Source organism: Chionomys nivalis, chromosome 11 (assembly GCF_950005125.1).
Source record: "Chionomys nivalis chromosome 11, mChiNiv1.1, whole genome shotgun sequence".
NCBI classification, from domain to species: Eukaryota; Metazoa; Chordata; class Mammalia; order Rodentia; family Cricetidae; genus Chionomys; species Chionomys nivalis.
This window is the reverse complement of record NC_080096.1, coordinates 32,234,946-32,249,642: the sequence shown is the minus strand read 5'-3', so window position 1 is coordinate 32,249,642 and position 14,697 is coordinate 32,234,946. Positions and strand designations below refer to the sequence as shown.

General features: G+C 48.8%; 2 protein-coding genes across 7 annotated transcripts in view; both read right to left on the bottom strand.

Annotated features, from left to right (window-relative positions):
• Positions 1-9,416, bottom strand: part of St3gal3 (ST3 beta-galactoside alpha-2,3-sialyltransferase 3) — a 220,504-nt gene extending 211,088 nt beyond the window's left edge. For both annotated transcript variants that reach the window (XM_057784235.1, XM_057784238.1), the window contains exon 1: positions 9,219-9,416. The gene's annotated coding sequence lies outside the window, so the exon portion shown is untranslated. The remainder of the gene's footprint in view (positions 1-9,218) is intronic.
• Positions 9,417-11,834: 2,418 nt separating this feature from the next.
• Positions 11,835-14,697, bottom strand: part of Kdm4a (lysine demethylase 4A) — a 45,091-nt gene continuing 42,228 nt past the window's right edge. For all 5 annotated transcript variants that reach the window (XM_057784011.1, XM_057784013.1, XM_057784012.1 and 2 more), the window contains exons 20-22: positions 13,355-13,474; positions 13,009-13,101; positions 11,835-12,876 (exon numbers count right to left, since the gene is read on the bottom strand). In XM_057784011.1, coding sequence (XP_057639994.1) covers positions 12,736-12,876; positions 13,009-13,101; positions 13,355-13,474 — 354 coding nt within the window. In that variant the 3' untranslated portion in view covers positions 11,835-12,735. The remainder of the gene's footprint in view (positions 12,877-13,008; positions 13,102-13,354; positions 13,475-14,697) is intronic.

Below are 14,697 nucleotides of genomic sequence, written 5' to 3'. Positions count from 1 at the left end.
CAGGGTTTCCCAACTAGCCTGACTTTCTAAACACAGGTGCAATAAAGGCTGGGAGCTAATTCCTGGGTAAAGCCTGCCTCGCAAACACTATAATAATCCCAGCACTGGGCGGGAGGAGGGGGAAGACAGGAGGATCCTAGTGGATTTCTGGGGCTCACCAGAGAGTCAGCCTAGACTAACTGGTCAACTCTAGGTTCTAATAGACCCTACCTCATAAGAAACACACACACACACAAAACAAGACAGTGGCTTCTGAGGAACAATTAAAGCTGGTCTTTGACTTCTCTATGCACACAACATGTGCACAAGCACACACACACATACACACACACACACACATACACACAATACATTTTGGGCAGAGAGATAGCTCAGTGGGGTAAAACATTCACCTTGCAAGCATAAAGACCCAAGTTCAAATCCCCTGAACCTATGTCAAAGTGACCCAGGGCTTCTATGAGATGGGAGGAGGAAGCAAGAGAATCCCCAAAAGTTCACAGATCAGCTAGCTTGGCACAGGGGTAACAGACATCCCATCCAACACGATGAAAGGTGAGGACTGGCATCCCCAGGCCTGAACGCACACACATGAACACATATATACACACAATCACATATCCCAAGATTTAAAAGGAAAAAAGGCTTGTTGGGCATGGTGGCGCGCCCCTTTAGTCCCAGCACTCAGGAGGCAGAGTCAGGAAGAGCTCTGTGAGTTCCAGGTCAGCCTGGTCTTCATAGTGAGTTCCAGGCCAGCCAGGGCCACACGGAGAGACCCTGTACGGAAGCAAAGGAAGCAAACACTCTCTTATCACTATTTTGAAGGAGACTCTGACAGGAAGGAAAGAGAAACTGATACAGACACAAATACTGACAAGGCCACAGATACAGGGCCATCAGAACAAAATACGCTAAGCTCTGCAGAGTTCAGCGGAGCAGCTTGGGTCAAGCTAGGATGGCTAGAGAGGAAGCTGACAGAAAAAAAAAATCGAACTAAGCCCTATTACCATCGTTATGAAAAATGCCACCAGAAGACGGTAGTGGAATAAAATCTCAAGGGGGAAGAAGTCAGGAAATGACCAAGGAGAAGCAAAGACACAAAGCGGCTCACCACATTATATCATCACCAGCAGCAAGACGTGTGGGGTACCCCTGTGCCGCTTCTGCACGAGGTCCAGGAACAGAATTGGTTAGCGTTTAGAACACTGTTTTAATTGGTATAATATTCGTATCAATTCTCCCTTCTTAATGTAAGAATAACTCCCTTATGCCTAACACTGTCAGACGAGCAGCATCAATCACTTTCAAAGACATAAAAAGCCATGAAGCAGATGGTGGTTATCTTTAGTGAGGGGATTTAAGGCTAATGAACATCACCACGGCTGAGGGGCCATATACTAACTGTTAGCCACAGTAAAATCACTGTTTTTATTGCAAGAGGTCTGTTATGGGGCTGTGGGCATGGCTCCGTGGTAAAGGGCTCACCACAAAAGCAGAAAGACCTAAGTTTGATTCCACAGGACCCACATAAACAAGTGTGTACATTTGGAATCCCAGCGGTAGAGAGACAGGAGGATTGCATGGGTTAGCTGGCTAGTCAGCTTAGCTTTGTCACAGAGCCCCAGGTCAGGGGGACCATGTCTCAGAAAATCAATGTGGACAGCTCCTGAGGGATGACACCTGGCCTCCACATGCACATACACATCTATACACACGAGACAGACACACACACACACATGCACATACACATCTATACACACGAGACAGACAGACGGACAGACAGACAGACACACACACACAGAGATCCCTTACATATCTACCAGCACAGGCCCAGGCTTTTACATCTACTCTAGCCGATCATCACAACACCCTTTGAAGTTAAGATATTTTATCTCCAATTCTCAAATCTGAAAGTCAGGAAGACCAATAGGTCAGTCGATAGTTAGAAACTATGAAGCTGACTGAAATCTCTCTGGTTTGCTCTTATCTGCACTTCCCTGCAGATACACCTGTCATCTGACAGGATCGGCCTCCAGCATCCTTCCTCCACTCTCACCTCACGGAATCTCATCTATAAATATTTCATGACTCCGGTAGTAGGCATGGGCTGTAACCTCAGAGCTTCCTAAGTCACCATAGCCCCCCTGTTCCCTCCTCCCCACAGCGGTCACGAAAGGCAAAGCTGATAATGTCATTTCCTACAGTCCAATCCTTCCCTGGGCCCCTAATCCTCTTCAGGATGAAGCTTTAACTCACAAGGCCCTAGCTCAATCTTCTTGACTGACTTCTGCATCACTTCCACTCACGGCCTGAAGATGGTCCGCACTTCTACCACACAAGCGGCCTCAAGATACAACCACGTGCTTGGGTCTCTAGGCCTGGGCATATGTGGCTTCCTGTGGAAAAAAGCCCTTTAAACTCACATCTACCCAATGACTGGTGGTTAATTAAGACTTCATATTAGGTATCAATTTCTCTAGAAAACCATTATTTGATATTTCCAACCTGACACCTGGCCCCTTTAAGACATCCACAAAACCCTAAGTGTCAGCCCTTCTTCTAAGGTGGTCAGTCCTCCATCTCTGCCGGTTCCATAGTCTATCAACCACAGATGGAAATTATTAAAACAAATAAATAAATAAATGTCTGGGAACAGGAGAGATGGTTGAGTAGACAGAAGTGGTTTGCCGTGCAAGCCTGAGGACCTAATTTCTACCCCCAGAACCCACATAAAAGTGGAGGAAGAGAACCAACCCACAAACTCATTCTCTGACCTCTATGGGCATGCTACGGCACACCCCCACACAAATAATAATATAGTATTTAAAACTTTTTGTGTATATTTCTTGAAGAGCACCCAAATTCAGTTCCCAGCATCCACACCAGGGAGCTCAAAACCCCCTGCCACCGATACCCTTTTCTCATCTCTGCAGGTACTTGCACTCACACGCACACATAAACATATCACACATACCCATGCACACATATGTAATCAAAATTTTGTAAGCATATTATGTTTGATGGGCATGTGGTATACGCCTGCTTAGCAACTAGGAAGTAGAAGCAAAAGGGTGAGAAGTTCAAGTCACCCTCAGCTGTGTAATGAATTCCAGGACAACCTAGGCCAGAGACTGTGTCAAAACAAAACAAAACAAAACAAAACAAAAGAATGTGTTGAGTCAGGCGCAGTAGTTTGTAATATCTTCACTCAGGAGACAGAGATAGGAAGATTACCACAAGTTTGAGATCTTCCAGGGCTACACAGTGAAGACCAAGTCAACCACCAACAAAAAACAAATAAAAGAAGAAAGTGTTTGTAACGAACATACAAGGACATTTTTCTTGCCTTTGTTCCCTAAACAACAGAGCACAAGAAGTATTTACAAGGCATTTACATTGTATCATGGGCTATAGTCACAGGTGATTCAAGGTATAGAGAGGCTGTGTGGGGTCATAGGCAAACACTAGACCATCTTATGTAAGAGATCTGCACATCCTCAGATCTGGGTATCCTCAGGGAGCCTAGGAAACAGCTACCCATGGGTAGAGAGTTGACAGGACCATAACTGCTGGTTTCTCCCAATGAACTAGGGATGTGGCTTTCTAAACTATGTGGCCATAAAACTACAATGTTGGAGACTGGTACAGAGCTGCTAACTGCCATCTAAGTGTGACAGTAAGGGATACATAGTAGCCAGATATGGTGGCTCATGCCTTTAACTCCAGCACTTGAGAGGCAGAGGCTGGAGGATCTCTCTCAGTCTGAGACCAGCCTGGTCCATATACTGAGACCCTGTTTCAAAAAGGACAAGATAAGATACTGGGCGGGATGTGGTTCAGAGGCACAGGTCTCATCCAGCGTGTACAAGACCCTGGGATCAAACTCCAGCACAGGAAGTTAAAAAAAGAAACAAAACAAAAAACTTGTTAAATATTAGACAGCTAGTTAGTGACGGTGCCAAGACCCAAGCCAGAAAGTTAGCTTTTCTATCTCCTGAATCAGCTCCAACCAGCACTTAGCTTCTTTGTTAGCAGAGGAATCCAAGCACCAAGTTTGAAACCTCATTTAAATCCAATTAAACCAATTAAATGCATCTCAAATTATTATACTCTTGACTTTATTTATTTCAAATTCTGAGACAGGGTCTTACTTATGTAGCCCAGGCTGCCCCTTGAATCTAAGACTCCTGCCTTTGCCTCCCCGCTCCCTGAATTAATGAAAAAGCTTAAATATGATGTAGACTACTTATTGTTTCTCTTTAAATAAATAAAACAGCACTCTGAGGTATCCAAAACTAAAAAAGGTAAATTAGTCTGACGCAGTAGCATGCATCAGTACTGTTCTTCAACAGGGCTTCATGTATTCCAGGCTGGCTTCCAGCTTCGCAGCCAAGGATGACCTGGAACTGCAACCTCCTACCTCTGCGACTGAATGCTAGATTAGAGACATGCTTCAACACACTCAGTTCATACAGTGCTGGGCACTGAACCTGGAGCTCTGTGCACCCCAGGCACACTGACTAACTAAACTATATCTCACCTGTTAATCATTGTGTGTGGGGGGGGGGGAGTCAAGACAGGGTTTCTCTGTAGCTTTGGAGCCTGTCCTGAACTCGTTCTGTAGACCAGGCCTTGAACACAGAGATCCCCCTGCCTCTGCCTCCCGAGTGCTGGGATTAAAGGTGTGTGCCACCACCACCCGGCTCCTGTTAATCATTTTTGAGACAGGTTTCTCTGATGCTAGCTTCACACTCTCCATCCTCCTGTCTCTGTTCCTGAGTGCTAAGTACAGGCGCGTGCTACTGTACCAGGCTAATTTAACTGTTCTTAGTTTTGGACACCCCAAAATGCTAGAACACTTGAACACTGAAACAGGAGGATCAGGAGTTCATAGAGGATTCCAGGCCAGCCAAAACTACAGGAGACTATGTCTGAAGACAAAACAACAGTAATACTTTAGGGGATGGCTGCACCATAATTGGAGTGTGATCTATTGTATTTCCGGCCTTGGCTTATGAGTATTTACACAGGATGTGATGGAGTTTTGGCCCTGAACCCGCCCTTCTGTTTCTCGGTGACGTCTATAAACTTGCCTATGGTGCCCACCTACCTTACTAGCCCTAATCTCCAATGGTCTGAGCTCCAATACCAACAGGATGTGTAGAAGTCAGTCCTTAGAGCCAAAATAGTTTGGGCTTTTTGCATTAGTCTTAAGTGAAGTCTGCCATTCCTGACCCTGCTTTAAAGTCAGGCAAGGTAGTTCCAGGACAGGCTCCAAAACCACAGAGAAACCCGGTCTCGAAAAACCAAAAAAATAAATAAATAAATAAATAAATAAATAAATAAATAAATAAAGTCAGGCAAGGCCATGTGCCACACTTTGACAGATGAAATACAAGTAAAAGTGGCAGAACTGAAGCTATAAAAGCTGGTACCCATTCGACCACCCATTTCCAACCTTCTCCACCACTGAGCTCGTGTGACCAGCAGACAGCTCTCTGTATACTTGTGACAAATGGGCAGCAAGAACAGGGAGTCAACTTTGGTTTTGTTAAGTCACCAAGATATGGAGACTTCCTTTACTCTAAACTGCTCAAACCAATACCCCACATCTCTCAGGAAAGCATCTTCTCATACAGCCAACTTTATTTACCTGCTTTACGACAAATATTTTGATTGTTGCACAAAGGATGCTTTTGTAGCTATCCCACTTCAAGGCTATTTTCTTTTCTTTTTGAGGGTGGAAGTAGGGGACAAGATCCCATAGCCCAGGCTGGTCTCAAAATCCACAAACAGTTGAAGAATAGCTTCAACTTTTGTTTTTAAACTTTTGTCTCATTTTGTTTACCCACCAAACAGCACCCATGTGGCAGCCAGAGGACATTTGTAGGGGTCAGTTCTTCTCTTCTAACATGTGGGTGTTCCAGGAATCAAACTCAGGTCACGAGGCTTGGCAGCAAATGCCTTTACCAACTCAGACATCTGGACGGCCCCATCTTCATCGTCCAATCTTCCTGCTTCCACCTTCAGAATGCTGGGGTTACAGGCATGTACAACAACACCCTGCTTACCAAGTGCTGGGGATGGAACGCGAAGCCTCACAAACCAGCACTCTACCAACTGAGTCACCCCAGACACCCCACCTCTGCCTGTTTTTCTTTTAGTTAGAACAGTTTTTAAGTATACTGCAAGACCAGTAATTACAGTGGACAGGAGCAGCAGACAGTAACTATAGTATCGCCTGCATCAAAATACTATTTTCTACACAAAATACATATGCCACGTACCTACTATGTAAAAACACTGTGCCAGATAACAGAGAAGACAGTCCATGCCTTTAAAAAGTGCATCTTATGCTACGAGTGGAGGAGACAGGCAAGCAATTACTGCAAAAGGGCAAATTTGGAAGCCTGGGATCAGGTGACCCCATCTCTAAGCCCAGCATGGCGGCAGAGGTGAGGGGACAGGAAGACTCTGAGTTCAAGGTCATCCTCAGTTAAACACAGAGTTTGAGGTTGACTTGGGCTGCACGAGGTCTTGTTTAAAAAGGAAAAAAAGTGAGTTAGGTGGTGGTGGCGTACGCCTTTAATATAAAGCAGCACTCAGGAGGCAGAGGCAGGCAGATCTTTGTGAGTTTGAGGCCAGCCTGGGCTACACAGAGAAATCCTGTCTCGAAAAGCTTAGAAAGAAAGAGAGAGAGAAGTGTTCAAGACCAGCCTGCACCAGACAAGATCTTGTTACACACACACACACACACACACAAATACAAAAGGCAGAGCCCCCAGAATTAGAGAGAGCACATTTAGAGGGGGGGGAGGGAAGAGTACAAAAAGGCTTTTAGAGAGGAAGTTCCCTGTCAAACAGCCATAAAATGCCAGCCAGGGGCAATGACTGAGAAGGAAGGGGGTCATTTAAGACCGAAAGAGCCAAATGTGCAAATACACTGGAGCTCAAACAACAAAACACAAAGCCAAACGGCTCTACCGACCTGGAAAATACGATCTATCAAAGGGTAGGTATGGCAATAAGCTGCTGATGCCAGGCTGCCCAGGGCCTAACCCAACAGTAAGGAGCTGCCGAAAGCAGCGGTGGCACGCCCATGAGTAATGGTGAGAGAGGATTACCCGGGAGAAAGAAAAACATGATCAGGGGGCTGCTGGGGCAATTCCCAGGAACAGCAGGCCCCAAACCAGTATGATGACCCTAAGAGTTGACGGCAGGGCAGTGCGGTGGCAGCCCTGGGACCTGGCACCAACTGCACGACGCCAATAAATGAAGGCAAGAAGCCACTCTGACTACAGCTTTGTGGTGGCTCGGGCTAACTATAATATGACAATACAACCTAACTGCCACTTACCGCGTTACTGAGATGTCCAGGTCCATACGGCCATCTGTTTATCCCCTGCTCCTCACAGGACGAAGGTGCCTCTTCAACCTGCCTTTTGATTCTGTTTCTGTTTAGGAGCGGGGTCACTAGCAGCCTAGACTGGCCTCAAGCTCACTATGTAGGCAGGGAGGACTTTGAACTTCTAATCCTCCTGTCTCTACCTCCAACATATTATGATTACAGGCAAGAGTACCACCATACCTGCTTTTATGTGGTCTTGACGATCAAATCCAGGGCTCCTTGTGTGCCAGATAAGGACTCTAGCAACTGAACTACATCCCCAGCCCCCAGCTTGCCTTTTGGAGAGCCTCGTCTCTGCTTCTTTTTCTACTAAAAACCCCTGGAAGCACCCACACGCAATCCTGAGTGCCCCTACACATTCCCCATCCCCACTTTTCCTCGGCTCACTTCTCCTCCAGGCAGTCTTTCCACTCCCTGTGGCTCAGCTCAAAACTTCAGTTCCTCCAAAAACCCTTCCTTAACGCACTCACCTCCCCTCTAGATTTCTCACAGCACCTACCATCTTGGAATTCTAGAAACCACACCATAAGCTATCATTTGTGTGTGCTTCGTTCACACAACTATTCTACATAGGGCATGAGAACATGTTCCAGATTCTAATTTCCTTGTCGGAGTTTCCCTCCAGTCAATGCCTTGCACAAAACATGTACTCAGTAGACACTTGACTGTTATGGGCACCAATTAGTTTCTAAGAAACACTTGCCTTGTTTTATCCTTAATAACTTACTTGTCATGAGACACAGACTTCAGACTTGTGAAATGGAGAAACTGGCACCACTTCGTATTTCAAACTGTCCATTACCTTAGATTCTGGGAAACTCCTGTTTGGTTACAAGGTTCTGATCCAGGTTTTAATCCTCGATCTTTTTTTTTTCTTTCTTTCTTTTTCTGTCTTCTGAGACTGGGTCTTTTATGTGGCTCTTGTTGACCAGGTATTATTTTAGTAGCCCAGCACTGTTTCAGCTTCTGGGTGCTAACTATTACATGTGTGTACCTAACGTCCCGGGCTACCATTCGTCTGAGTCTTTAGTTGAAAGTTCACGGACACAACTGAAATCGTCATGACGTTTACGTCTACGGTGCTACATAGCGGGAACTTAATTCGTGGGCTTTTTATCTTCATGGTACACTACCTATGGTACCAATAACTCAAAGAGCCTCACAGAAATGTGTTAAGTACTCTTTACTTTCTGGGATAACAGCTGTCTCCCGCCACCGGGTCACTCCCTTGGCTAATTATGGTGACTCAGTTTTACCGTTTTCACTTCCTCCCCATACGCGAGAAAAACAAACGTAAATGAGGTTTATTGAGGAATCATAAAAATTAGTGCTGTTGTAAAAAGGAGTCTAAACACATCAGTGGGACATCCTCATAACCAAATCTGTCAACCTCGCCAAGATTTTCTCTCGCAAACAAGATCACCGAGAAGACAATGGGGAAACACTCCAGGAGGAAAGGTAGCGAGAAGACGTACTTTGACAAACTGACCCGGTCACTCCGAGGATCTGGCCCCGGGGAAGGCTATTATGACAACCGCTACTCTTGCTGCCTCCCGCTAGGTTTTCCCAGGACTTTCCTGCGCTCGTCCCACAGGGGGTAGCGGGTGACCGCGTCCCTCCCCTGCGCCCAGACTCGCGCGCTCCGGGGCGCAGCACGCAGGTGACCTCTGCGCGCTCGGCCCCGCTAGCACGGCCCTCCTCAGGCCTGGCCCCCACCCTGGCCCGAGCTTCGGTCCCCAGTGCAGATCGGGCCGCTGACCGGGGGAGGGGCGCGGCGGCCGAGAACTGCGTCGGGGCGCGGGGCAGGCCTTACCGCAGCGGAGAGGGAGGCCGGGGTCGGGCGGCGCCAGGGCGCACGCGGAGCGGGGAGGTGGCTGCAGCCCGAATAGCGGGGACAGCCGAGGGGACCCCGGCGGGTGCCCAGGACGCGGCGGGCTGCACGGGCGCCGCCATGGTGAGGACGCAGCGGCGGGACCACCAATCCCGCGGTCCGCCTCGGCGGCCGCGCCGGGGGTCGGGCATCAGCAACCAATGGGCACACCGGAACCGGGCGGGGCACCGGGCAGGCCAATGCGGGGCTTCGCCGCAGGGGTGGGCGGGCCCGGACCCGAGAGACCCAATGGAAGTCGGAGGCCGAGTCCGCCCCACATCGCGGGCTGCGGGAGTTGGGATTGGGGAGAAGCGCAGCGTGGAGCTGTCGATCGTGCGGCAGCCCCGCTGCGGTCAGGACCCCTCCGGTTCCCAGAGGAAGTCTCCTATCCCTACCCCACCGCTCTATTGTCAGACTGGGCCGCTGGAAGACCCAGCCCCCCCGTGGGCTTGTTTCCTGATGCCAGTGGTCGTGATCTGACCCCCAGAAGCCTCTGAAGGCCCTGTCCAATCCTGTGAGGGTAAGAGGCCACCTAAACCCAGAGCGCGCTCGTTATAATTGTTGAGCCTCGCATAAATGTCGCAGATGGGCCACAAGGCCAACCCACATGACCAGCAGTTCAGGAGGGCCTCATCACGCTGCAGAGCGCATAAACCACCTAAGGCAGAATTTCCCCTTAGAGGAGGTGGGGACTTAACTCTTGGATGCCAACCCAAACATTGCACCCTACTCTACATAAGGCGATCTTTTGCTTTGGCAAAAAGCTGCCGTGAAGCTCATGCAACCTTTGGCTGTGGTCATTCATGAGCCCAGACTTGACTGCGCAGGCTAGAAGTGTCTAGCAAAGAACCAAATTTAAAAGTTCAAGGCCCAGAACAAAAACCCCACAGGGCAGTTTCATGAGATTTGGGAAAGTCCCATCACGTGTTTGAGCTGGAGTTTTCCACCGGCCAAGTGTTTTTAAATGGCCGACTTAGCCAAGCATGGCAGAGATGGTGTGTACTTAACTACTCTGTAAGCTGAAGCAGGATTAAACACTCAAGACCAGCCTGGACAACTTGGTGGGCTCCTGTGTTTTTGTTCTTTTACTATGCATGCATGTTCTGGTGTCTGTGGAGGCCAGAAGAGGGCCTTAGAACCCCTAGAACTGGAGTTATGGGCAGAAGCCAGTCACCAAGTGGGTAGTTGGGAACTGAACCTGGATCTCCTGTAAGAGCAAGTGCTCTTAATGGCTAAGCCATCTCTCCATCCCATCGTGGGTCCATCTTTTGGGGAGAGAGGAAAGGGCTGTGGATGGATGTTTGCTAATACAAAGACTTATTCGATCTTCAGTTCCCACAGAGCTGGGATTACACCAAGCACCCAATTAGCAGGTCCTTCAGCATCACAGGAACTATGGATGTCTGAAAAAGTTGTGTTCCTCCCTCCTGAAGATGTATGCTTCTGGGTCCCACTTACCATTCCAGGAAAGCTTAGCCCTGCCTGGTTTCCCCAGGCATACGCCCCTGAGAATCTCTGAGGAAGAACAGAGGTCAGCCTCTGTGGCTCTGTGGAATTAACTTTGAACAGCATTTTTCCAACTCTGTTCTTCCCTTTCTCCATAACTAATACCAAGCAGTAGCCACCTCCCAGGTTCCAGGGATACAAAGAAGCACTGTGCCTTTCTGTAGGCACATAGTCCGCTGCAGGAGCACAAGTAAGGCCAGCTGGAGCAGCTGCACTGTGCAGAAGTCCTGCAACTGTTCCACAGCTCGGGCTCACCTAGTCACCTGGGCAACTACACTGCCCGGATCAGGGTCACCTAGTCACCTGGGCAACTACACTCCACAGCTCGGGCTCACCTAGTCATCTCACCAACTACTCCCCAGCTCAGGCTCACCTAGTCACGTGGGCAACTACACTTCACAGCTCAGGCTCACCTAGTCACCTGGGCAACTACACTCCACAGCTCAGGCTCACCTAGTCACCTGGGCAACTACACTCCACAGCTACAGGCATTGCAGAGAGCAGGGTCTGCACCCCCACAGCTTTTCAAGTCTCCAGCTTTTCAAGTACCTAAGCATACACTCCCGGTTCTACACGAATGGCAGCGAGAGGCCACCAGATGGGGTTCCAGAGAAGACTGCCGCCTGATAGTTTCCATTACCTCCTCCAGGAGCAGCAGGAAGAGGCACCAGTAGCTACAGGTCCTGGATGCCTAATACAGAAGGACCGCACCCACCTGTGTGGACAGCTTCCCAAGCCCTGCTCCAGAGCCTGACCCTGGGCCACTTGGGCTCCGTGGGGCAGACCACAGTGCATCCTCTGTTCAATACATTTTATTGCTAAGGACAAGGTAATGCACCAGTTTTCAAAATAATTTGGTTTATAGAGTTCATACGTAACAAAAAAGGGGAAGTATTATAAATCTGACTCCTGTATACAGAGCAAGGTATGAAGCCCTCCAATACTGGGCCCAGGCAAACAAATTTAAGAGGAGCAAAAACCTGTTTAACCCCTTCAATGTTGCCCTCTAGTCCCACCCCCCACCCTCAATCAATCCCCCCACCCCTGATCAAGGGCAAAGCTACACCTGCCCCAGGCCTCCAGTGGCCCCAGTTCATCCTAACCCCATAGCCCCTGCATAACTGTAATTTCCTCTGGACAAAAATCTCCCACCAGGCTCTGCCTGTTTCCATCATTAAAATTCTCCCTTCAAGGTAGTCCCCACCCACACCCTCTAATACTGTGCCACGGGGGCTCCGTGCCTAAAGTTTGTGGGCACATAGTAGGTAACCTCTGAGTTCTACTTCAAGGGCAGACAAAGAGGTGGCAGTCAGCTCCTTAGCGCCTCAATCCTGCAGCTTCGCCAGCCCTCTCCTGAAACCAGTCCAAGCAGGGACAGATGGTACCCACTCTAGCCATCCCCCAGGCCCTGACTCAGCTCAGCTGAGGGCACAATTTCACATTTTGTTTGCCCTGCAGAGGCAAAGAAGAAAGTGAAGGCTAGGGGCTGTCAGAAGCTGGTCCAGACCAAGCACACGAGCATACACACACACATACACTCACACATGCACACGCACACACACATAAATACAAAAGGGGATCAGGGCAAGCACCAGCATCTCTGCCTTGCTGATGCAGGTGGGCGGAAGGAAGCTACATTCTGGGCCAGGAACAGGGCAATCGGCCCAGCAGGCACAGCTGACCCCTGTTTGGACTGGGGGGGCCGATGCAGTCACGGCATTCCAGTGTCGGCCCCTCAGTGGGAGATCAGCACTGTTGCCAAGTATCCCGAAAGGCTTGTCTTCATGACAGAATCCAATGAGGGTGGAGTGAGGTGATGGGGTCGTACATTTCATTCCTTTTCTTTGTACAGCTTTACTTTTTGAGACTTCTGAGTTCCAAGTATCTGCTGTGCTGTGGAACCCTTGAGTGCTCTCGCCTTGATGGCTGGGAACCTCTTAGACCCAGGAAGCATCTACTCCATGATGGCCCGGTACAGTGCTGGCTCGATGTAATCCTCCCGGTACCTTGAGTTGATGACCCGTTGCCTTTTCTTTTCTTGCTTTACTTCCTTCTCTGTGAAAATCTCATTGAAACGCATGTCTGAAGCTACCGACTACAAGACAAAAGGTAAATAAATGATCATTCTGAGACCACTCAGGACCCAGAACCACCAAAAGGACGTGTTTCTGCCTTGTTCTTGTCCCCGCTGAGACAGGAGCTAAGGGCACAGAAAGCATACACTCACCAGTCTAGACTTGACTCTCTTGGGAAGCTCCTCATCCAGTGTGTATACGTCATCTCTCTTAACCACAAGCTGTGAGCCATCCTCAAACTCCACCTGCCAAGCAAACAAAGGCCTTTAGCTAGCGTACCGGAGCCTTGCTGGACCTGTGTGCACAGTGGCAATCTCCTATAGCTAGAGGAAGGAGCGTGGTAGGAAGGACAGCCGTGTCTGAAAGCCCAGTGGACGCAAGGCAGAGCTCCAAATCTGTGAGGACTGTTAGGACCTGCAAGTCCCCAAGAGCAAAGACAAGCCTGCCCAAGAGGAAACGCTCCCACATTCAAGCTCCCATTCAAGAACCTTTGGCTACCTGGTACATCTGGATGGGGTGGGAGGCCACAAACTTGGCCCCATAGACTTGACCATCTGTCCATCTCACTTGAACCACTTCACCTTCAGCAGGAGGCCCCAGCTGGAGACAGTCCTGACTCTGAAGAAAGAGCAGAGGGGAGTGAAGAGTGGCTCCACCCAATCACAGTGGGAGCGACCCTGGCTTAGGGAGGAAGGGCCAGGACAGGCTCCTGCTCAGGGGCCCCAGGAAAAGCAGCTTGTCTAGGTAGAAAGTGGTAATAAGTCACAGGGTTGGTCTCATTTCATCTGCCCAATCCCTGCTGCTTCTAGGTGAACAAAAACAAAAAACAACACCAAACGGGTATGGTAAACTTAGCCAACATAGCAAGCACACAGGAGAGGTGTGTGTGGGCTCTAGACTCCACGGTCCCTGTGTCCTCCAGCGGTGCTTCTGAAGCTTCTCTGGGTTCTGCTATGAGGAGTCCTTGAACTGTATGTGAGTGTGTTCTAGGAAATACAGTCTTGAGACAGACACGGAAGGAAAAATCATCTAGCTGAGCGTGGTGATGCACAGCCAGGGGACGGGCAGAGGAGCCTGAGTAGTCCAATTTTGGTTAAGCAGTGTAGCCTGGTGTAAAACGAAAAACACAATATCTTGGGATGTAGCTCTGACCCTCATTCCATCACCCCCCCCCAAGAAGAAAAAGAAATAAAGAAATGAAAGAAAGAAAGAAAGAAAGAAAGAAAGAAAGAAAGAAAGAAAGAAAGAACGAACCACTAGCCTTTTGTCATGTTGACATTCCCAGCAAAATCTATGATGCGTATAAAAAGCAGGCCATGTGTGCAAATCAAAGCAAAAACACGAAGCTTTCGTATATTCTACTGTATTCGTTACCACTGGGCATACAAAATTTAAAGGGGTAAAAAGGCCAGGTCTCAGAGCAGTGATGAAATGGTGGTCTGAATGAGAATGGCCCCCTGAGCCCACATTTATTGCATGGTCTTGGTTGGTGAACTGCTTGGACAGGATTAGGAGATGCGGCCTAGACGGAGAAGGTGTATTACTCTGGGAGAGGGCTCCAAGCTTTCAAGACTCTTAGCCATGGTGTGTGTGTTGTGTGTGTGTTTGTGTGTGTGTGTGTGTCACCCTGTGTCGGGTGTGCAGATCAAGCAGTGAACTCTTAGTTGTTCTTGCTGCCGTGCCTTTGCATTGTGGACTCTGAAAATACAAGCCCCAAATTAAGTGCCTTCTTTTCTAAGTTGCCTTGGTCATGGTGTTTTGTCACAGCAATAGGACACTATTAATAATCTGTTTGGCAATGAAGCTGCTGATGTAGTCTAAACGTGTGGAGGGAGACCCAA